This window comes from Malaya genurostris, chromosome 3 (assembly GCF_030247185.1).
Source record: "Malaya genurostris strain Urasoe2022 chromosome 3, Malgen_1.1, whole genome shotgun sequence".
NCBI classification, from domain to species: Eukaryota; Metazoa; Arthropoda; class Insecta; order Diptera; family Culicidae; genus Malaya; species Malaya genurostris.
The window spans coordinates 200,957,617-200,981,391 of record NC_080572.1 but is presented as its reverse complement, the minus strand read 5'-3'; the positions used below and the strand labels follow the sequence as shown (position 1 = coordinate 200,981,391).

At 40.9% G+C, this 23,775-nt stretch overlaps 2 protein-coding genes across 3 annotated transcripts in view; one reads left to right on the top strand and one right to left on the bottom strand.

Annotated features, from left to right (window-relative positions):
• LOC131434570 (arginine kinase 1) overlaps positions 1–23,775 on the top strand; it is a 243,705-nt gene that overhangs the window by 161,718 nt on the left and 58,212 nt on the right. The window lies entirely within an intron of this gene.
• LOC131438025 (mucin-19-like) lies at positions 1,923–19,792 on the bottom strand (the record flags this gene model as incomplete). Its single annotated transcript, XM_058607800.1, has 7 exons — positions 16,068–19,792; positions 15,876–16,001; positions 13,392–15,647; positions 11,766–12,977; positions 8,652–11,624; positions 3,180–7,691; positions 1,923–2,558 (listed from the first exon to the last, which is right to left on the bottom strand). Coding segments are annotated over exons 1-7 (15,069 nt in total), but the record flags the coding sequence as incomplete, so codon positions are not given.

Below are 23,775 nucleotides of genomic sequence, written 5' to 3'. Positions count from 1 at the left end.
TCAAGTGTAGTTGAAGTGGTGCCTTCAGTTGTTGTCGTTGATTCAGGTGTTGTTGAAGTGGTGCTATCAGTTGTGGTCGTTGATTCAGATGTTGTTGTAGTGATGCTTTCAGTTGTGGTTGTTGATTCAGGCGTTGTTGATGTTGTGCCTTCAGTTGTTGTCGTTGATTCAGGTGTAGTTGAAGTGATGCTTTCAGTTGTGGTTGTTGATTCTGGTGTAGTTGAAGTGATGCTTTCAGTTGTTGTCGTTGACTCAGGTGTTGTTGAAGTGGTGCTATCAGTTGTTGTTGTTATATCTGGTGTGGTTGAAGTGATGCCTTCAGTTGTTGTTGATTCAGATGTTGTTGAAGTGATACTTGCAGTTGTGGTTATTGATTCAGGTGTTGTTGATGTTGTGCCTTCAGTTGTTGTCGTTGATTCAGGTGTAGTTGAAGTGATGCTTTCAGTTGTGGTTGTTGATTCAGGTGTTGTTGTAGTGATGCTTTCAGTTGTTGTCGTTGATCCAGGTGTTGTTGAAGTGGTGCTATCAGTTGTGGTTGTTGATTCAGGTGTTGTTGTAGTGATGCTTCCAGTTGTGGTTGTTGATTCAGGTGTTGTTGTAGTGATGCTTTCAGTTGTGGTCGTTGATTCAGGTGTAGTTGAAGTGGTGCCTTCAGTTGTGGTTGTTGATTCAGGTGTTGTTGTAGTGATGCTTTCAGTTGTTGTCGTTGATTCAGGTGTTGTTGAAGTGGTGCTATCAAATGTGATTGTTGATTCAGGTGTTGTTGTAGTGATGCTTTCAGTTGTTGTCGTTGATTCAAGTGTAGTTGAAGTGGTGCCTTCAGTTGTTGTCGTTGATTCAGGTGTTGTTGAAGTGGTGCTATCAGTTGTGGTTGTTGATTCAGGTGTTGTTGTAGTGATGCTTTCAGTTGTGGTTGTTGATTCAGGTGTTGTTGATGTTGTGCCTTCAGTTGTTGTCGTTGATTCAATTGTTGTTGAAGTGGTGCTATCAGTTGTGGTTGTTGATTCTGGTGTAGTTGAAGTGATGCTTTCAGTTGTGGTTGTTGATTCAGGTGTTGTTGTAGTGATGCTTTCAATTGTTGTCGTTGATTCTGGTGTAGTTGAAGTGGTGCTATCAGTTGTGGTTGTTGATTCAGGTGTTGTTGTAGTGATGCTTTCAGTTGTGGTTGTTGATTCAGGTGTTGTTGTAGTGATACTTTCAGTTGTGGTCGTTGATTCAGGTGTAGTTGAAGTGGTGCCTTCAGTTGTGGTTGTTGATTCAGGTGTTGTTGTAGTGATGCTTTCAGTTGTTGTCGTTGATTCTGGTGTTGTTGAAGTGATGCTTTCAGTTGTGGTTGTTGATTCAGGTGTTGTTGTAGTGATGCTTTCAGTTGTGGTCGTTGATTCAGGTGTAGTTGAAGTGGTGCCTTCAGTTGTGGTTGTTGATTCAGGTGTTGTTGTAGTGATGCTTTCAGTTGTTGTCGTTGATTCTGGTGTAGTTGAAGTGATGCTTTCAGTTGTGGTTGTTGATTCAGGTGTTGTTGTAGTGATGCTTTCAGTTGTTGTCGTTGATCCAGGTGTTGTTGAAGTGGTGCTATCAGTTGTGGTTGTTGATTCAGGTGTTGTTGTAGTGATGCTTTCAGTTGTGGTTGTTGATTCAGGTGTTGTTGTAGTGATGCTTTCAGTTGTGGTCGTTGATTCAGGTGTAGTTGAAGTGGTGCCTTCAGTTGTGGTTGTTGATTCAGGTGTTGTTGTAGTGATGCTTTCAGTTGTTGTCGTTGATTCTGGTGTAGTTGAAGTGATGCTTTCAGTTGTGGTTGTTGATTCAGGTGTTGTTGTAGTGATGCTTTCAGTTGTGGTCGTTGATTCAGGTGTAGTTGAAGTGGTGCCTTCAGTTGTGGTTGTTGATTCAGGTGTTGTTGTAGTGATGCTTTCAGTTGTTGTCGTTGATTCTGGTGTAGTTGAAGTGATGCTTTCAGTTGTGGTTGTTGATTCAGGCGTTGTTGATGTTGTGCCTTCAGTTGTGGTTGTTGATTCAGGTGTTGTTGTAGTGATGCTTTCAGTTGTGGTCGTTGATTCAGGTGTAGTTGAAGTGGTGCCTTCAGTTGTGGTTGTTGATTCAGGTGTTGTTGTAGTGATGCTTTCAGTTGTTGTCGTTGATTCAGGTGTTGTTGAAGTGGTGCTATCAAATGTGATTGTTGATTCAGGTGTTGTTGTAGTGATGCTTTCAGTTGTTGTCGTTGATTCAAGTGTAGTTGAAGTGGTGCCTTCAGTTGTTGTCGTTGATTCAGGTGTTGTTGAAGTGGTGCTATCAGTTGTGGTCGTTGATTCAGATGTTGTTGTAGTGATGCTTTCAGTTGTGGTTGTTGATTCAGGCGTTGTTGATGTTGTGCCTTCAGTTGTTGTCGTTGATTCAGGTGTAGTTGAAGTGATGCTTTCAGTTGTGGTTGTTGATTCTGGTGTAGTTGAAGTGATGCTTTCAGTTGTGGTTGTTGATTCAGGTGTTGTTGAAGTGGTGCCTTCAGTTGTTGTCGTTGATTCAGGTGTTGTTGAAGTGGTGCTATCAGTTGTGGTTGTTGATTCAGGTGTTGTTGTAGTGATGCTTTCAGTTGTGGTTGTTGATTCAGGTGTTGTTGATGTTGTGCCTTCAGTTGTCGTTGATTCAATTGTTGTTGAAGTGGTGCTATCAGTTGTGGTTGTTGATTCTGGTGTAGTTGAAGTGATGCTTTCAGTTGTGGTTGTTGATTCAGGTGTTGTTGTAGTGATGCTTTCAGTTGTTGTCGTTGATTCTGGTGTAGTTGAAGTGATGCTTTCAGTTGTGGTTGTTGATTCAGGCGTTGTTGATGTTGTGCCTTCAGTTGTCGTTGATTCAGGTGTAGTTGAAGTGATGCTTTCAGTTGTGGTTGTTGATTCTGGTGTAGTTGAAGTGATGCCTTCAGTTTTTGTCGTTGATTCAGGTGTAGTTGAAGTGATTACTTCAGCTGTTGTCGATGATTCTGGTGTAGTTGAAGTGATGCTTTCAGTTGTGGTTGTTGATTCAGGCGTTGTTGATGTTGTGCCTTCAGTTGTGGTTGTTGATTCAGGTGTTGTTGTAGTGATGCTTTCAGTTGTGGTCGTTGATTCAGGTGTAGTTGAAGTGGTGCCTTCAGTTGTGGTTGTTGATTCAGGTGTTGTTGTAGTGATGCTTTCAGTTGTTGTCGTTGATTCTGGTGTAGTTGAAGTGATGCTTTCAGTTGTGGTTGTTGATTCAGGCGTTGTTGATGTTGTGCCTTCAGTTGTGGTTGTTGATTCAGGTGTTGTTGTAGTGATGCTTTCAGTTGTGGTCGTTGATTCAGGTGTAGTTGAAGTGGTGCCTTCAGTTGTGGTTGTTGATTCAGGTGTTGTTGTAGTGATGCTTTCAGTTGTTGTCGTTGATTCAGGTGTTGTTGAAGTGGTGCTATCAAATGTGATTGTTGATTCAGGTGTTGTTGTAGTGATGCTTTCAGTTGTTGTCGTTGATTCAAGTGTAGTTGAAGTGGTGCCTTCAGTTGTTGTCGTTGATTCAGGTGTTGTTGAAGTGGTGCTATCAGTTGTGGTCGTTGATTCAGATGTTGTTGTAGTGATGCTTTCAGTTGTGGTTGTTGATTCAGGCGTTGTTGATGTTGTGCCTTCAGTTGTTGTCGTTGATTCAGGTGTAGTTGAAGTGATGCTTTCAGTTGTGGTTGTTGATTCTGGTGTAGTTGAAGTGATGCTTTCAGTTGTGGTTGTTGATTCAGGTGTTGTTGAAGTGGTGCCTTCAGTTGTTGTCGTTGATTCAGGTGTTGTTGAAGTGGTGCTATCAGTTGTGGTTGTTGATTCAGGTGTTGTTGTAGTGATGCTTTCAGTTGTGGTTGTTGATTCAGGTGTTGTTGATGTTGTGCCTTCAGTTGTTGTCGTTGATTCAATTGTTGTTGAAGTGGTGCTATCAGTTGTGGTTGTTGATTCTGGTGTAGTTGAAGTGATGCTTTCAGTTGTGGTTGTTGATTCAGGTGTTGTTGTAGTGATGCTTTCAGTTGCTGTCGTTGATTCTGGTGTAGTTGAAGTGATGCTTTCAGTTGTGGTTGTTGATTCAGGCGTTGTTGATGTTGTGCCTTCAGTTGTCGTTGATTCAGGTGTAGTTGAAGTGATGCTTTCAGTTGTGGTTGTTGATTCTGGTGTGGTTGAAGTGATGCCTTCAGTTGTTGTCGTTGATTCAGATGTTGTTGAAGTGATGCCTTCAGTTGTCGTTGATTCAGATGTTGTTGAAGTGATGCTTTCAGTTGTGGTTGTTGATTCAGGTGTTTTTGTAGTGATGCTTTCAGTTGTGGTTGTTGATTCAGGTGTTGTTGATGTTGTGCCTTCAGTTGTTGTCGTTGATTCAATTGTTGTTGAAGTGGTGCTATCAGTTGTGGTTGTTGATTCTGGTGTAGTTGAAGTGATGCTTTCAGTTGTGGTTGTTGATTCAGGTGTTGTTGTAGTGATGCTTTCAGTTGTTGTCGTTGATTCTGGTGTAGTTGAAGTGATGCTTTCAGTTGTGGTTGTTGATTCAGGCGTTGTTGATGTTGTGCCTTCAGTTGTCGTTGATTCAGGTGTAGTTGAAGTGATGCTTTCAGTTGTGGTTGTTGATTCTGGTGTAGTTGAAGTGATGCCTTCAGTTTTTGTCGTTGATTCAGGTGTAGTTGAAGTGATTACTTCAGCTGTTGTCGATGATTCTGGTGTAGTTGAAGTGATGCTTTCAAATGTGGTTGTTGATTCAGGCGTTGTTGATGTTGTGCCTTCAGTTGTTGTCGTTGATTCAGGTGTAGTTGAAGTGATGCTTTCAGTTGTGGTTGTTGATTCTGGTGTGGTTGAAGTGATGCCTTCAGTTGTTGTCTTTGATTCAGATGTTGTTGAAGTGATGCCTTCAGTTGTCGTTGATTCAGATGTTGTTGAAGTGATGCTTTCAGTTGTGGTTGTTGATTCTGTTGTGGTTGAAGTGATACCTTCAGTTTTTGTCGTTGATTCTGGTGTTGTTGAAGTGATGCTTTCAGTCTTGGTTGTTGATTCAGGTGTTGTTGTAGTGATGCTTTCAGTTGTTGTTGATTCAGATGTTGTTGAAGTGATACTTGCAGTTGTGGTTATTGATTCAGGTGTTGTTGATGTTGTGCCTTCAGTTGTTGTCGTTGATTCAGGTGTAGTTGAAGTGATGCTTTCAGTTGTGGTTGTTGATTCAGGTGTTGTTGTAGTGATGCTTTCAGTTGTTGTCGTTGATTCAGATGTAGTTGAAGTGGTGCTATCAGTTGTTGTCGTTGATTCAGGTGTAGTTGAAGTGATGCTTTCAGTTGTGGTTGTTGATTCTGGTGTGGTTGAAGTGATGCCTTCAGTTGTTGTCGTTGATTCAGATGTTGTTGAAGTGATGCCTTCAGTTGTCGTTGATTCAGATGTTGTTGAAGTGATGCTTTCAGTTGTGGTTGTTGATTCTGTTGTGGTTGAAGTGATACCTTCAGTTGTTGTCGTTGATTCTGGTGTTGTTGAAGTGATGCTTTCAGTCTTGGTTGTTGATTCAGGTGTTGTTGTAGTGATGCTTTCAGTTGTTGTCGTTGATTCTGGTGTAGTTGAAGTGATGCTTTCAGTTGTGGTTGTTGATTCAGGCGTTGTTGATGTTGTGCCTTCAGTTGTTGTCGTTGATTCAGGTATAGTTGAAGTGGTGCTTTCAGTTGTGGTTGTTGATTCTGTTGTGGTTGAAGTGATGCCTTCAGTTGTTGTCGTTGATTCTGGTGTAGTTGAAGTGATGCTTTCAGTTGTGGTTGTTGATTCTTGTGTTGTTGAAGTGATGCCTTCAGTTGTTGTCGTTGATTCTGGTGTAGTTGAAGTGATGCTTTCAGTTGTGGTTGTTGATTCAGGTGTTGTTGATGTTGTTCCTTCAGTTGTTGTCGTTGACTCAGGTGTTGTTGAAGTGGTGCTATCAGTTGTTGTTGTTATATCTGGTGTGGTTGAAGTGATGCCTTCAGTTGTTGTTGATTCAGATGTTGTTGAAGTGATACTTGCAGTTGTGGTTATTGATTCAGGTGTTGTTGATGTTGTGCCTTCAGTTGTTGTCGATGATTCAGGTGTAGTTGAAGTGATGCTTTCAGTTGTGGTTGTTGATTCAGGTGTTGTTGTAGTGATGCTTTCAGTTGTTGTCGTTGATTCAGGTGTAGTTGAAGTGGTGCTATCAGTTGTTGTCGTTGATTCAGGTGTAGTTGAAGTGATGCTTTCAGTTGTGGTTGTTGATTCTGGTGTGGTTGAAGTGATGCCTTCAGTTGTTGTCGTTGATTCAGATGTTGTTGAAGTGATGCCTTCAGTTGTCGTTGATTCAGATGTTGTTGAAGTGATGCTTTCAGTTGTGGTTGTTGATTCTGTTGTGGTTGAAGTGATACCTTCAGTTGTTGTCGTTGATTCTGGTGTTGTTGAAGTGATGCTTTCAGTCTTGGTTGTTGATTCAGGTGTTGTTGTAGTGATGCTTTCAGTTGTTGTCGTTGATTCTGGTGTAGTTGAAGTGATGCTTTCAGTTGTGGTTGTTGATTCAGGCGTTGTTGATGTTGTGCCTTCAGTTGTTGTCGTTGATTCAGGTATAGTTGAAGTGGTGCTTTCAGTTGTGGTTGTTGATTCTGTTGTGGTTGAAGTGATGCCTTCAGTTGTTGTCGTTGATTCTGGTGTAGTTGAAGTGATGCTTTCAGTTGTGGTTGTTGATTCTTGTGTTGTTGAAGTGATGCCTTCAGTTGTTGTCGTTGATTCTGGTGTAGTTGAAGTGATGCTTTCAGTTGTGGTTGTTGATTCAGGTGTTGTTGATGTTGTTCCTTCAGTTGTTGTCGTTGACTCAGGTGTTGTTGAAGTGGTGCTATCAGTTGTTGTTGTTATATCTGGTGTGGTTGAAGTGATGCCTTCAGTTGTTGTTGATTCAGATGTTGTTGAAGTGATACTTGCAGTTGTGGTTATTGATTCAGGTGTTGTTGATGTTGTGCCTTCAGTTGTTGTCGTTGATTCAGGTGTAGTTGAAGTGATGCTTTCAGTTGTGGTTGTTGATTCAGGTGTTGTTGTAGTGATGCTTTCAGTTGTTGTCGTTGATCCAGGTGTTGTTGAAGTGGTGCTATCAGTTGTGGTTGTTGATTCAGGTGTTGTTGTAGTGATGCTTTCAGTTGTGGTTGTTGATTCAGGTGTTGTTGTAGTGATGCTTTCAGTTGTGGTCGTTGATTCAGGTGTAGTTGAAGTGGTGCCTTCAGTTGTGGTTGTTGATTCAGGTGTTGTTGTAGTGATGCTTTCAGTTGTTGTCGTTGATTCAGGTGTTGTTGAAGTGGTGCTATCAAATGTGATTGTTGATTCAGGTGTTGTTGTAGTGATGCTTTCAGTTGTTGTCGTTGATTCAAGTGTAGTTGAAGTGGTGCCTTCAGTTGTTGTCGTTGATTCAGGTGTTGTTGAAGTGGTGCTATCAGTTGTGGTCGTTGATTCAGATGTTGTTGTAGTGATGCTTTCAGTTGTGGTTGTTGATTCAGGCGTTGTTGATGTTGTGCCTTCAGTTGTTGTCGTTGATTCAGGTGTAGTTGAAGTGATGCTTTCAGTTGTGGTTGTTGATTCTGGTGTAGTTGAAGTGATGCTTTCAGTTGTGGTTGTTGATTCAGGTGTTGTTGAAGTGGTGCCTTCAGTTGTTGTCGTTGATTCAGGTGTTGTTGAAGTGGTGCTATCAGTTGTGGTTGTTGATTCAGGTGTTGTTGTAGTGATGCTTTCAGTTGTGGTTGTTGATTCAGGTGTTGTTGATGGTGTGCCTTCAGTTGTTGTCGTTGATTCAATTGTTGTTGAAGTGGTGCTATCAGTTGTGGTTGTTGATTCTGGTGTAGTTGAAGTGATGCTTTCAGTTGTGGTTGTTGATTCAGGTGTTGTTGTAGTGATGCTTTCAATTGTTGTCGTTGATTCTGGTGTAGTTGAAGTGGTGCTATCAGTTGTGGTTGTTGATTCAGGTGTTGTTGTAGTGATGCTTTCAGTTGTGGTTGTTGATTCAGGTGTTGTTGTAGTGATACTTTCAGTTGTGGTCGTTGATTCAGGTGTAGTTGAAGTGGTGCCTTCAGTTGTGGTTGTTGATTCAGGTGTTGTTGTAGTGATGCTTTCAGTTGTTGTCGTTGATTCTGGTGTAGTTGAAGTGATGCTTTCAGTTGTGGTTGTTGATTCAGGTGTTGTTGTAGTGATGCTTTCAGTTGTGGTCGTTGATTCAGGTGTAGTTGAAGTGGTGCCTTCAGTTGTGGTTGTTGATTCAGGTGTTGTTGTAGTGATGCTTTCAGTTGTTGTCGTTGATTCTGGTGTAGTTGAAGTGATGCTTTCAGTTGTGGTTGTTGATTCAGGTGTTGTTGTAGTGATGCTTTCAGTTGTTGTCGTTGATCCAGGTGTTGTTGAAGTGGTGCTATCAGTTGTGGTTGTTGATTCAGGTGTTGTTGTAGTGATGCTTTCAGTTGTGGTTGTTGATTCAGGTGTTGTTGTAGTGATGCTTTCAGTTGTGGTCGTTGATTCAGGTGTAGTTGAAGTGGTGCCTTCAGTTGTGGTTGTTGATTCAGGTGTTGTTGTAGTGATGCTTTCAGTTGTGGTCGTTGATTCAGGTGTAGTTGAAGTGGTGCCTTCAGTTGTGGTTGTTGATTCAGGTGTTGTTGTAGTGATGCTTTCAGTTGTTGTCGTTGATTCTGGTGTAGTTGAAGTGATGCTTTCAGTTGTGGTTGTTGATTCAGGCGTTGTTGATGTTGTGCCTTCAGTTGTGGTTGTTGATTCAGGTGTTGTTGTAGTGATGCTTTCAGTTGTGGTCGTTGATTCAGGTGTAGTTGAAGTGGTGCCTTCAGTTGTGGTTGTTGATTCAGGTGTTGTTGTAGTGATGCTTTCAGTTGTTGTCGTTGATTCAGGTGTTGTTGAAGTGGTGCTATCAAATGTGATTGTTGATTCAGGTGTTGTTGTAGTGATGCTTTCAGTTGTTGTCGTTGATTCAAGTGTAGTTGAAGTGGTGCCTTCAGTTGTTGTCGTTGATTCAGGTGTTGTTGAAGTGGTGCTATCAGTTGTGGTCGTTGATTCAGATGTTGTTGTAGTGATGCTTTCAGTTGTGGTTGTTGATTCAGGCGTTGTTGATGTTGTGCCTTCAGTTGTTGTCGTTGATTCAGGTGTAGTTGAAGTGATGCTTTCAGTTGTGGTTGTTGATTCTGGTGTAGTTGAAGTGATGCTTTCAGTTGTGGTTGTTGATTCAGGTGTTGTTGAAGTGGTGCCTTCAGTTGTTGTCGTTGATTCAGGTGTTGTTGAAGTGGTGCTATCAGTTGTGGTTGTTGATTCAGGTGTTGTTGTAGTGATGCTTTCAGTTGTGGTTGTTGATTCAGGTGTTGTTGATGTTGTGCCTTCAGTTGTTGTCGTTGATTCAATTGTTGTTGAAGTGGTGCTATCAGTTGTGGTTGTTGATTCTGGTGTAGTTGAAGTGATGCTTTCAGTTGTGGTTGTTGATTCAGGTGTTGTTGTAGTGATGCTTTCAGTTGTTGTCGTTGATTCTGGTGTAGTTGAAGTGATGCTTTCAGTTGTGGTTGTTGATTCAGGCGTTGTTGATGTTGTGCCTTCAGTTGTCGTTGATTCAGGTGTAGTTGAAGTGATGCTTTCAGTTGTGGTTGTTGATTCTGGTGTAGTTGAAGTGATGCCTTCAGTTTTTGTCGTTGATTCAGGTGTAGTTGAAGTGATTACTTCAGCTGTTGTCGATGATTCTGGTGTAGTTGAAGTGATGCTTTCAGTTGTGGTTGTTGATTCAGGCGTTGTTGATGTTGTGCCTTCAGTTGTGGTTGTTGATTCAGGTGTTGTTGTAGTGATGCTTTCAGTTGTGGTCGTTGATTCAGGTGTAGTTGAAGTGGTGCCTTCAGTTGTGGTTGTTGATTCAGGTGTTGTTGTAGTGATGCTTTCAGTTGTTGTCGTTGATTCTGGTGTAGTTGAAGTGATGCTTTCAGTTGTGGTTGTTGATTCAGGCGTTGTTGATGTTGTGCCTTCAGTTGTGGTTGTTGATTCAGGTGTTGTTGTAGTGATGCTTTCAGTTGTGGTCGTTGATTCAGGTGTAGTTGAAGTGGTGCCTTCAGTTGTGGTTGTTGATTCAGGTGTTGTTGTAGTGATGCTTTCAGTTGTTGTCGTTGATTCAGGTGTTGTTGAAGTGGTGCTATCAAATGTGATTGTTGATTCAGGTGTTGTTGTAGTGATGCTTTCAGTTGTTGTCGTTGATTCAAGTGTAGTTGAAGTGGTGCCTTCAGTTGTTGTCGTTGATTCAGGTGTTGTTGAAGTGGTGCTATCAGTTGTGGTCGTTGATTCAGATGTTGTTGTAGTGATGCTTTCAGTTGTGGTTGTTGATTCAGGCGTTGTTGATGTTGTGCCTTCAGTTGTTGTCGTTGATTCAGGTGTAGTTGAAGTGATGCTTTCAGTTGTGGTTGTTGATTCTGGTGTAGTTGAAGTGATGCTTTCAGTTGTGGTTGTTGATTCAGGTGTTGTTGAAGTGGTGCCTTCAGTTGTTGTCGTTGATTCAGGTGTTGTTGAAGTGGTGCTATCAGTTGTGGTTGTTGATTCAGGTGTTGTTGTAGTGATGCTTTCAGTTGTGGTTGTTGATTCAGGTGTTGTTGATGTTGTGCCTTCAGTTGTTGTCGTTGATTCAATTGTTGTTGAAGTGGTGCTATCAGTTGTGGTTGTTGATTCTGGTGTAGTTGAAGTGATGCTTTCAGTTGTGGTTGTTGATTCAGGTGTTGTTGTAGTGATGCTTTCAGTTGCTGTCGTTGATTCTGGTGTAGTTGAAGTGATGCTTTCAGTTGTGGTTGTTGATTCAGGCGTTGTTGATGTTGTGCCTTCAGTTGTCGTTGATTCAGGTGTAGTTGAAGTGATGCTTTCAGTTGTGGTTGTTGATTCTGGTGTGGTTGAAGTGATGCCTTCAGTTGTTGTCGTTGATTCAGATGTTGTTGAAGTGATGCCTTCAGTTGTCGTTGATTCAGATGTTGTTGAAGTGATGCTTTCAGTTGTGGTTGTTGATTCTGTTGTGGTTGAAGTGATACCTTCAGTTGTTGATGTTGTGCCTTCAGTTGTTGTCGTTGATTCAGGTGTAGTTGAAGTGATGCTTTCAGTTGTGGTTGTTGATTCTGGTGTAGTTGAAGTGATGCTTTCAGTTGTGGTTGTTGATTCAGGTGTTGTTGAAGTGGTGCCTTCAGTTGTTGTCGTTGATTCAGGTGTTGTTGAAGTGGTGCTATCAGTTGTGGTTGTTGATTCAGGTGTTGTTGTAGTGATGCTTTCAGTTGTTGTCGTGGATTCAGGTGTAGTTGAAGTGGTGCCTTCAGTTGTTGTCGTTGATCCAGGTGTTGTTGAAGTGGTGCTATCAGTTGTGGTTGTTGATTCAGGTGTTGTTGTAGTGATGCTTTCAGTTGTTGTCGTGGATTCAGGTGTAGTTGAAGTGGTGCCTTCAGTTGTTGTCGTTGATTCAGGTGTTGTTGAAGTGGTGCTATCAGTTGTGGTTATTGATTCAGGTGTTGTTGTAGTGATGCTTTCAGTTGTGGTTGTTGATTCAGGCGTTGTTGATGTTGTGCCTTCAGTTGTTGTCGTTGATTCAGGTGTAGTTGAAGTGGTGCTATCAGTTGTGATTGTTGATTCAGGTGTTGTTGTAGTGATGCTTTCAGTTGTTGTCGTTGATTCAGGTGTAGTTGAAGTAGTGCCTTCAGTTGTTGTCGTTGATCCAGGTGTTGTTGAAGTGGTGCTATCAGTTGTGGTTGTTGATTCAGGTGTTGTTGTAGTGATGCTTTCAGTTGTGGTTGTTGATTCAGGTGTTGTTGATGTTGTGCCTTCAGTTGTTGTCGTTGATTCAATTGTTGTTGAAGTGGTGCTATCAGTTGTGGTTGTTGATTCTGGTGTAGTTGAAGTGATGCTTTCAGTTGTGGTTGTTGATTCAGGTGTTGTTGTAGTGATGCTTTCAGTTGTTGTCGTTGATTCTGGTGTAGTTGAAGTGATGCTTTCAGTTGTGGTTGTTGATTCAGGCGTTGTTGATGTTGTGCCTTCAGTTGTCGTTGATTCAGGTGTAGTTGAAGTGATGCTTTCAGTTGTGGTTGTTGATTCTGGTGTAGTTGAAGTGATGCCTTCAGTTTTTGTCGTTGATTCAGGTGTAGTTGAAGTGATGCTTTCAGTTGTGGTTGTTGATTCAGGCGTTGTTGATGTTGTGCCTTCAGTTGTCGTTGATTCAGGTGTAGTTGAAGTGATGCCTTCAGTTGTTGTCGATGATTCTGGTGTAGTTGAAGTGATGCTTTCAGTTGTGGTTGTTGATTCAGGCGTTGTTGATGTTGTGCCTTCAGTTGTTGTCGTTGATTCAGGTGTAGTTGAAGTGATGCTTTCAGTTGTGGTTGTTGATTCTGGTGTAGTTGAAGTGATGCCTTCAGTTTTTGTCGTTGATTCAGGTGTTGTTGTAGTGATGCTTTCAGTTGTTGTCGTTGATTCTGGTATAGTTGAAGTGATGCTTTCAGTTGTGGTTGTTGATTCAGGCGTTGTTGATGTTGTGCCTTCAGTTGTTGTCGTTGATTCAGGTATAGTTGAAGTGATGCTTTCAGTTGTGGTTGTTGATTCTGTTGTGGTTGAAGTGATGCCTTCAGTTGTTGTCGTTGATTCTGGTGTAGTTGAAGTGATGCTTTCAGTTGTGGTTGTTGATTCTTGTGTTGTTGAAGTGATGCCTTCAGTTGTTGTCGTTGATTCTGGTGTAGTTGAAGTGATGCTTTCAGTTGTGGTTGTTGATTCAGGTGTTGTTCCTTCAGTTGTTGTCGTTGACTCAGGTGTTGTTGAAGTGGTGCTATCAGTTGTTGTTGTTATATCTGGTGTGGTTGAAGTGATGCCTTCAGTTGTTGTTGATTCAGATGTTGTTGAAGTGATACTTGCAGTTGTGGTTATTGATTCAGGTGTTGTTGATGTTGTGCCTTCAGTTGTTGTCGTTGATTCAGGTGTAGTTGAAGTGATGCTTTCAGTTGTGGTTGTTGATTCAGGTGTTGTTGTAGTGATGCTTTCAGTTGTTGTCGTTGATTCAGGTGTAGTTGAAGTGGTGCCTTCAGTTGTTGTCGTTGATCCAGGTGTTGTTGAAGTGGTGCTATCAGTTGTGGTTGTTGATTCAGGTGTTGTTGTAGTGATGCTTTCAGTTGTGGTTGTTGATTCAGGTGTTGTTGATGTTGTGCCTTCAGTTGTTGTCGTTGATTCAATTGTTGGTGAAGTGGTGCTATCAGTTGTGGTTGTTGATTCTGGTGTAGTTGAAGTGATGCTTTCAGTTGTGGTTGTTGATTCAGGTGTTGTTGTAGTGATGCTTTCAGTTGTGGTCGTTGATTCAGGTGTAGTTGAAGTGGTGCCTTCAGTTGTGGTTGTTGATTCAGGTGTTGTTGTAGTGATGCTTTCAGTTGTTGTCGTTGATTCTGGTGTAGTTGAAGTGATGCTTTCAGTTGTGGTTGTTGATTCAGGCGTTGTTGATGTTGTGCCTTCAGTTGTGGTTGTTGATTCAGGTGTTGTTGTAGTGATGCTTTCAGTTGTGGTCGTTGATTCAGGTGTAGTTGAAGTGGTGCCTTCAGTTGTGGTTGTTGATTCAGGTGTTGTTGTAGTGATGCTTTCAGTTGTTGTCGTTGATTCAGGTGTTGTTGAAGTGGTGCTATCAAATGTGGTTGTTGATTCAGGTGTTGTTGTAGTGATGCTTTCAGTTGTTGTCGTTGATTCAAGTGTAGTTGAAGTGGTGCCTTCAGTTGTTGTCGTTGATTCAGGTGTTGTTGAAGTGGTGCTATCAGTTGTGGTCGTTGATTCAGGTGTTGTTGTAGTGATGCTTTCAGTTGTGGTTGTTGATTCAGGCGTTGTTGATGTTGTGCCTTCAGTTGTTGTCGTTGATTCAGGTGTAGTTGAAGTGATGCTTTCAGTTGTGGTTGTTGATTCTGGTGTAGTTGAAGTGATGCTTTCAGTTGTGGCTGTTGATTCAGGTGTTGTTGAAGTGGTGCCTTCAGTTGTTGTCGTTGATTCAGGTGTTGTTGAAGTGGTGCTATCAGTTGTGGTTGTTGATTCAGGTGTTGTTGTAGTGATGCTTTCAGTTGTGGTTGTTGATTCAGGTGTTGTTGATGTTGTGCCTTCAGTTGTTGTCGTTGATTCAATTGTTGTTGAAGTGGTGCCTTCAGTTGTTGTCGTTGATTCAGGTGTTGTTGAAGTGGTGCTATCAGTTGTGGTTGTTGATTCAGGTGTTGTTGTAGTGATGCTTTCAGTTGTGGTTGTTGATTCAGGTGTTGTTGATGTTGTGCCTTCAGTTGTTGTCGTTGATTCAATTGTTGTTGAAGTGGTGCTATCAGTTGTGGTTGTTGATTCTGGTGTAGTTGAAGTGATGCTTTCAGTTGGGGTTGTTGATTCAGGTGTTGTTGTAGTGATGCTTTCAGTTGTTGTCGTTGATTCTGGTGTAGTTGAAGTGATGCTTTCAGTTGTGGTTGTTGATTCAGGCGTTGTTGATGTTGTGCCTTCAGTTGTCGTTGATTCAGGTGTAGTTGAAGTGATGCTTTCAGTTGTGGTTGTTGATTCTGGTGTAGTTGAAGTGATGCCTTCAGTTTTTGTCGTTGATTCAGGTGTAGTTGAAGTGATTACTTCAGCTGTTGTCGATGATTCTGGTGTAGTTGAAGTGATGCTTTCAGTTGTGGTTGTTGATTCAGGCGTTGTTGATGTTGTGCCTTCAGTTGTTGTCGTTGATTCAGGTGTAGTTGAAGTGATGCTTTCAGTTGTGGTTGAAGTGATGCCTTCAGTTGTTGTCGTTGATTCAGATGTTGTTGAAGTGATGCCTTCAGTTGTCGTTGATTCAGATGTTGTTGAAGTGATGCTTTCAGTTGTGGTTGTTGATTCTGTTGTGGTTGAAGTGATACCTTCAGTTGTTGTCGTTGATTCTGGTGTTGTTGAAGTGATGCTTTCAGTCTTGGTTGTTGATTCAGGTGTTGTTGTAGTGATGCTTTCAGTTGTTGTCGTTGATTCTGGTGTAGTTGAAGTGATGCTTTCAGTTGTGGTTGTTGATTCTGTTGTGGTTGAAGTGATGCCTTCAGTTGTTGTCGTTGATTCTGGTGTAGTTGAAGTGATGCTTTCAGTTGTGGTTGTTGATTCAGGTGTTGTTGATGTTGTTCCTTCAGTTGTTGTCGTTGACTCAGGTGTTGTTGAAGTGGTGCTATCAGTTGTTGTTGTTATATCTGGTGTGGTTGAAGTGATGCCTTCAGTTGTTGTTGATTCAGATGTTGTTGAAGTGATACTTGCAGTTGTGGTTATTGATTCAGGTGTTGTTGATGTTGTGCCTTCAGTTGTTGTCGTTGATTCAGGTGTAGTTGAAGTGATGCTTTCAGTTGTGGTTGTTGGTTCAGGTGTTGTTGTAGTGATGCTTTCAGTTGTTGTCGTTGATTCTGGTGTAGTTGAAGTGATGCTTTCAGTTGTGGTTGTTGATTCAGGCGTTATTGATGTTGTGCCTTCAGTTGTTGTCGTTGATTCAGGTGTTGTTGAAGTGGTGCCTTCAGTTGTGGTTGTTGATTCAGGTGTTGTTGTAGTGATGCTTTCAGTTGTTGTCGTTGATTCAGGTGTTGTTGAAGTGGTGCTATCAGTTGTGGTTGTTGATTCAGGTGTTGTTGTAGTGATGCTTTCAGTTGTTGTCGTTGATTCAAGTGTAGTTGAAGTGGTGCCTTCAGTTGTTGTCGTTGATTCAATTGTTGTTGAAGTGGTGCTATCAGTTGTGGTTGTTGATTCTGGTGTAGTTGAAGTGATGCTTTCAGTTGTGGTTGTTGATTCAGGTGTTGTTGTAGTGATGCTTTCAGTTGTGGTCGTTGATTCAGGTGTAGTTGAAGTGGTGCCTTCAGTTGTGGTTGTTGATTCAGGTGTTGTTGTAGTGATGCTTTCAGTTGTTGTCGTTGATTCTGGTGTAGTTGAAGTGATGCTTTCAGTTGTGGTTGTTGATTCAGGCGTTGTTGATGTTGTGCCTTCAGTTGTGGTTGTTGATTCAGGTGTTGTTGTAGTGATGCTTTCAGTTGTGGTCGTTGATTCAGGTGTAGTTGAAGTGGTGCCTTCAGTTGTGGTTGTTGATTCAGGTGTTGTTGTAGTGATGCTTTCAGTTGTTGTCGTTGATTCAGGTGTTGTTGATGTGGTGCTATCAGTTGTGGTTGTTGATTCAGGTGTCGTTGTAGTGATGCTTTCAGTTGTTGTCGTTGATTCAAGTGTAGTTGAAGTGGTGCCTTCAGTTGTTGTCGATGATTCTGGTGTAGTTGAAGTGATGCTTTCAGTTGTGGTTGTTGATTCAGGCGTTGTTGATGTTGTGCCTTCAGTTGTTGTCGTTGACTCAGGTGTAGTTGAAGTGATGCCTTCAGTTGTGGTTGTTGATTCTGGTGTGGTTGAAGTGATGCCTTCAGTTGTTGTCGTTGATTCTGGTGTTGTTGTAGTCATGCCTTCAGTTGTGGTTGTTGATTCTGTTGTGGTTGAAGTGATACCTTCAGTTGTTGTCGTTGATTCAGGTGTAGTTGAAGTGATGCCTTCAGTTGTTGTCGTTGATTCAGGGGTTGTTGTAGTGATGCCTTCAGTTGTGGTTGTTGATTCTGGTGTGGTTGAAGTGATGCCTTCAGTTGTTGTCGTTGATTCTGGTGTGGTTGAAGTGATACTTTCAGTTGTTGTCGTTGATTCAGATGTTGTTGAAGTGATGCCTTCAGTTGTCGTTGATTCAGAAGTTGTTGAAGTGATGCTTTCAGTCGTGGTTGTTGATTCAGTCGTTGTTGATGTTGTGCCTTCAGCTGTTGTCGTTGATTCTGGTGTTGTTGAAGTGATACTTTCAGTTGTTGTCGTTGATTCAGGTGTTGTTGTAGTGATGCCTTCAGTTGTGGTTGTTGATTCTGGTGTAGTTGAAGTGATGCCTTCAGTTGTTGTCGTTGATTCAGATGTTGTTGAAGTGATGCTTTCAGTTGTTGTCGTTGATTCAGGTGTTGTTGTAGTGATGCCTTCAGTTGTGGTTGTTGATTCTGTTGTGGTTGAAGTGATACCTTCAGTTGTTGTCGTTGATTCAGATGTTGTTGAAGTGATTCCTTCAGTTGTTGTCGTTGATTCAGGTGTAGTTGAAGTGATGCCTTCAGTTGTTGTCGTTGATTCAGGGGTTGTTGTAGTGATGCCTTCAGTTGTGGTTGTTGATTCTGGTGTGGTTGAAGTGATACTTTCAGTTGTTGTCGTTGATTCAGATGTTGTTGAAGTGATGCCTTCAGTTGTTGTCGTTGATTCTGGTGTTGTTGAAGTGATACTTTCAGTTGTTGTCGTTGATTCAGGTGTTGTAGTGATGCCTTCAGTTGTGGTTGTTGATTCTGGTGTAGTTGAAGTGATGCCTTCAGTTGTTGTCGTTGATTCAGATGTTGTTGAAGTGATGCTTTCAGTTGTTGTCGTTGATTCAGGTGTTGTTGTAGTGATGCCTTCAGTTGTTGTTGTTGATTCTGTTGTGGTTGAAGTGATACCTTCAGTTGTTGTCGTTGATTCAGATGTTGTTGAAGTGATTCCTTCAGTTGTTGTCGTTGATTCAGGTGTAGTTGAAGTGATGCCTTCAGTTGTTGTCGTTGATTCAGGGGTTGTTGTAGTGATGCTTTCAGTTGTGGTTGTTGATTCTGGTGTGGTTGAAGTGATGCCTTCAGTTGTTGTCGTTAATTCTGTTGTGGTTGAAGTGATACCTTCAGTTGTTGTCGTTGATTCAGATGTTGTTGAAGTGATGCTTTCAGTTGTTGTCGTTGATTCAGGGGTTGTTGTAGTGATGCCTTCAGTTGTGGTTGTTGATTCTGGTGTGGTTGAAGTGATGCCTTCAGTTGTTGTCGTTGATTCTGGTGTGGTTGAAGTGATACTTTCAGTTGTTGTCGTTGATTCAGGTGTAGTTGAAGTGATGCTTTCAGTTGTGGTTGTTGATTCTGTTGTGGTTGAAGTGATACCTTCAGTTGTTGTCGTTGATTCAGATGTTGTTGAAGTGATGCCTTCAGTTGTCGTTGATTCAGATGTTGTTGAAGTGATGCTTTCAGTCGTGGTTGTTGATTCAGGTGTTGTTGAAGTGATTCCTTCAGTTGTTGTCGATGGTTCAGATGTTGTTGAAGTGATGCCTTCAGTTGTTGTTGATTCAGATGTTGTTGAAGTGATACTTGCAGTTGTGGTTATTGATTCAGGTGTTGTTGATGTTGTGCCTTCAGTTGTTGTCGTTGATTCAGGTGTAGTTGAAGTGATGCCTTCAGTTGTTGTCGTTGATTCAGGGGTTGTTGTAGTGATGCCTTCAGTTGTTGTCGTTGATTCATCTCCTGTGGTAGTTGTTGATTCTTTAGTTGTGAATGTTGTGGCCAGAGTTGTAGTCGTTAGACCAGTAGTTGTTGATGTTGTGGCCACACTCGTTGTTGAAGGTACGGTTGTTGTTGTTAGTGCAGTTCCTGTTGTAGTTGTTGATTCAACAGTTGTAGATGTTGTGGCCGGAGTTGTAGTTGTTAATCCAGTAGTTGTAGATGTTGTTGCCGGAGTTGTAGTTGTTAATTCTGTAGTTGTTGATGTTGCTTCACTCGTTGTTGAAGGGATGGTTGTTGTTGTTAATGCAACTTCTGTTGTAGTTGTGGCCTCACTCGTTGTTGAAGGTATGGTTGTTGTTGTTGATGCAGCTCCTGTTGTAGTTATTGATTCAACAGTTGTTGATGTTGTGGCCGAAGTTGTAGTCGTTAATCCAGTAGTTGTTGATACTGTGGCCACACTCGTTGTTGAAGGGACGGTTGTTGTTGATGAAACTCCTGTTGTAGTTATTGATTCAACAGTTGTAGATGTTGTGGCCGGAGTTGTAGTTGTTAATTCTGTAGTTGTTGATGTTGCTGCACTTGTTGTTGAAGGGATGGCTGTTGTTGTTAATGCAATTTCTGTTGTAGTTGTGGATGTTATGGTCGGAGTTGTAGTCGTTAGACCAGTAGTTGTTGATGTTGTGGCCACACTCGTTGTTGAAGGGACGGTTGTTGTTGATGAAACTCCTGTTGTAGTTATTGATTCAACAGTTGTGGATGTTGTGGCCGGAGTTGTAGTTGTTAATTCTGTAGTTGTTGATGATGCTTCACTCGTTGTTGAAGGGATGGTTGTTGTTGTTAATGCAACTTCTGTTGTAGTTGTGGCCACACTCGTTGTCGATGGGACGGTTGTTGTCGTCGATGCAACTCCTGTTGTAGTTATTGATTCAACAGTTGTTGATGTTGTGGCCGGAGTTGTAGTCGTTAATCCAGTAGTTGTAGATGTGGCGACACTGGTCGTTGAAGCTATGGTAGTTGTTGTATATTGCGTTGATGACGTTATAGCAGGGATATAAGTAAACAAGTTATGTATCCCTGGACCGTAATGTATGAATTGTATTCCATGTAATCCATGTAATCCATAATTTATTCCGTGTAAACCGTGTTTTCTGAATCCTGACATTATTACAGCCGGCTTCAGTAGTTCGCAATCAAGTAATATGAAAATATATAATAAATATTTTCGACACATAGTGAATTTCTAGCTCCTAACATTCACTGTAAAATGCACAGTTAACCAGTATAAAATAATATTTGCACCGAAATCCGAAACGTTCTATCTTGGGCGCTGGTTAGATTTGGAATGAGCTTGAAACTGCTCCAAATGTCATATTGTGAAAGTTGCTGTGGCTACATTCACTTACTTTCACGTCAGCATCCTGTTCTGTATCAAGGTAGTTACAGTAGTTTGCGAGCATCGAAGTTCTGTTATATGCAATGTTTTTTTTTTTTTTGGTTTAAGAAGTGTATTTTGCGACTTCGAAATATTTGAAGTCATGTCTGTATATAATTATCTTCTGATGCATCTTTGTCAATAATCTCTGTTGCTTTCACTAAAGTAAATATAAAATATAGATAACTGCTTAATTGAAACAATGAGACATACTTATCTCGATAAAATCAATCAATACAATAATGAAATAATGTGGAATCATTCTGCAAAGAAATTATCTGGATGTGCTAAATATCGGATTGTTATTTAAATATTTAATATCTGATGATATTGACGACTCAATTTGCCATTCAAATAATTAGGATGTTTGTAGATTTAATTTGAACAATATGAAGCAAACATGATTATGTGCCCCAACGCGTTGCAACCTTATATACTTATTCTCACCTGATTCCAACGATGTTAACATTACCTGCATCCATGACAACGTCAAAAGCATATAAACAAAAATTGGCGTAGTCCATGAACTTGAACTACATATGGCACTTGTCTGATACTGTAGCAAATACCAGTGCAGCCTCCGAGGATGCACATTTTACCGCTACACATTCTCTTTCGCCAATTTACGATGGATGGTTTTTTTTTTGCAAATGTTTTTTGGAGGTTAGTATAAATAAATACAATAAAAAATACAGTTATATTGATGGAAATGGGAGTGTACAGTGGAAAGTAAAACAAGTTTTTGGTTTTATTTGTTCTTATGCATTCCGTTTCATTCTACTGAATGTTGCAATTTTACAGGTGAATGGCGATTTGTACCGTTTATCACGACAACATAAATTTGAGATTTTCCACATTACGTTACACTGGCGTGTAAGCAAGCCTTTTTACAGTGTTATCCTTCATCCGGTTACCGGTTATTGCCGTAGAAGAGATCTTACTGCGTTTATAATTAAAGGTAAACGGTCGATGCATATGGTTTTGATTTAAAGACGCATCATAAATTTTACATTGTGAACGATTACGGATACGAGGTAAGAAAATCGGTTATTTATTAGAATACGCAGATTGGTTTTTTATCTTTCTCATATAGAAAAACTATGCTATCTCTGTGAAAACCGACTTTCTAACTGCGGTAAAAAAAAATAGAATAACCTTGGTTCCTGTTTCATTCGCATAGCGTTTTGGCTCCCTGGGCAGCCACGGCCACCAGACGGCTACCAAAATTGATTCAGTGACGGTTATCAAATCCAATTTGACAAAACAAAGTCGCCTGTATCTAAGTTAGCCGAGCGTTTTCATATTCTCACCTTCGCTGAAAATGTCAAAGATTTCAATGTGGAAAAATCCTGGTGGATACGGTTGTATCGTTTGAGTTGTATATCTGGCAGCGGCGAGGCAGTCGGTCACCAGAATGTCTGCCAGCCATCTTTTTCCAGCTGGCAGCGTTTAGTCAGCCATCGGGCAGTCATGCGTATGCGGGAAGCTTCTGTTAATCACACATGATTATTTTTATTATGCACTTATTCTATTGAAGTTCTCTCGTGGCTGCTGGGAAAATCCGACTTTTGATTGGAACTTCATTTTATTTTTACATTAAATAGTTTATTTATTATCCATTTTTGTCATCATTTATACACAGTGGCTACAATATTTTAGTGATACAGTTTATAACTTTACATCTATGGTATTTACTATTTAGTCTAAATTTAGTTGTATTTCTTATTGTTCTAGTCCTGCATTGTTAGTGACTTTTATTTCATGTATTGGATTCATATCCTTGAAATAGTATATTGTGTTGTGTGTGTTTTCAAATTTCTGCTAGATTGTCAGTTGCTCAGCAATTGTATGTACATGAGAAGTTCTAGTCCATGGAAGTAGATTCAGAATCATTAAAAAAAATTGTTTTGAATGACTTGGAGCTTGTTCTTGTGGCATTTTGCACAATTTTTCCAAACTGTGACTGCATACTCAATGACTGGAAAAACTATTTGCCGATAAACAGCTAGTTTGTTTTGAGGTGACAATTTAGACAATGTCTGCAAACTCTAACAAACGGGACAGGATTGTTTTTTCGAACATTTTGGACAGTGCAGATAGGAGGTTGATCGGACTATAGTTCTTCGGACAGGTGGGATCCTTTCCAGGTTTTGCCTTTCTCTATAGAATTAGAATGGTATTGGAATTGTTGGAAAAACCGACTTTCGAACGGAGCCTCGGAGACCCATAGTGTTATATACCATTCGACTCAGTTCGACGAGATCGGAAAATGTCTCTGTGTGTGTATGTGTGTGTGCACTTTTCGAAGATATTTATACGCGCTCAATTTTCTCAGAGATGGCTGAACTGATTCGAACAAACTTATGCTCGTTTGAAAGCTACTGTCGGGCCATTGATCAAGTTCAAAGATCAAACGGCTGTGACTTTTTGTTCCGGAGATATGATGGTATAAGTGACGTAACCGACAAAACACGTTGATTTTTACCGCTCTTATACATACAAGGGTGCCAATATTTTGGGATCACCTCTAATTTCGTAAAGCGCTACTGTTCAAAAGTTTAAGCACCTCGAAAAAAGTCCTCATGCAAAATTTGAGCTAAATCGGACATGGGTAAGGGGTGAAAATTGAAAATTTTTTTTGATGCCAAAAATCTTAAAATTGCATGAAACGTCGAGATTTAGTGTTATTTCAAAAAAAAATTTCGAAAAAATCGACTTTCTGAGACTTAGAAAACTTTAGATATTTTTTCAGTCCTAAAAAGTCGATTTTTCCAAAAAAAAAAAATTTTTCGAGATGACACTATAACTCGACGTTTTATGCAATTCTAAGCCTTTTGGCATCAAAATTTTGTTTTCGATTTCGGAAATTTCAATGTTAACATAAAGCAGTAGCTTTTTCAACCGGTGTTATGAGCAAACAGTCATCCAGACGAAGAGGTGGTATCAGTTTCGGTTTGTTTTTCATAAGTTTAGACAATTTCCAAAAAGGTTTATCTAACATACTGATGTAGTCTGAGAGTTCCCTGTTTTTGATATCGTTCATTGTTTGCCTAATAATATTAGTGAGATTATTAGCTGAAGTTTTCTTTCCCCTGATTCCTGTTCTCTGGCACTGCCTTCGATAAATATTTCTTAACTTAATTAATGTTTGAGTGGTAGAATCAATGGTGATAGATTTACGGACTATTGGTATTTCTCTTTTGTTTAGTTCACGAGCTCTGGCGATGGCACGTCCAACTTCATCAAGTTGTCTGTCGATGTTCTCTGCTGATTCTGAATTCCGATCGTAGTTAATGTTGTTGTCGACACTGCTGCTGAATGCTGACCAGTCGACATGATGACAATCACGCCGACTACATTGCTGGGTTTCAACACCGGATCCAACTTCCACCACAACAGGATAGTGGTCGGAACGGAGGTCTTCAATGATGACAGGATGAGAGATATTCTCAGCAAGATTGGTGATAAACAGGTCGATGATGGAGCACGTCCCTGATCTGGCAACATACGTTGAACTGTCCGGACTCAGGATAGTTTAGTAACCGTTTTGAAGGTCGTCGTTCAGCATGTCGCTCCATTTCGATTATTTCTGGAATTTCCCCAGGCTTGATGTCTGGCATTGATATCACCGGCGATAATGAATTTATTTCATCCTCTTGTAAACAGATCATTTCTTAGTTGTGATTGAGTTTCTTGGTTCGGTGAGCACTGTCTAGGGCAGTATGCTGCGATGAATTTTATCTTTCCGATAGTCGTATCCAATTCAACTCCTAGCGACTCGATGAATTTCGTACCAAGGCTAGGAAGCACAGGAAACTTCACACCTTCATCGCCCCTAGAGTGGGTTCGATCCAGGCGAATGATGACGTAGTTCGGTATTGAGAAGGACATCTTTACTTCCACAGAAGTAAATAGCGAAGTACAGTTTACAGCAGGGCCATCATCAGTAGTTTTGAAACCATGTGGCGGGAAGATAGGATTCGGTAGATTATTCAGCTTGGAGAAATGCACTGGATCCAATGGCGGTGCAGGTGATCCTGGTGAAACCTTTTCTCTTCGTCGGTTGTCGCTGAGGTGCAGCTTG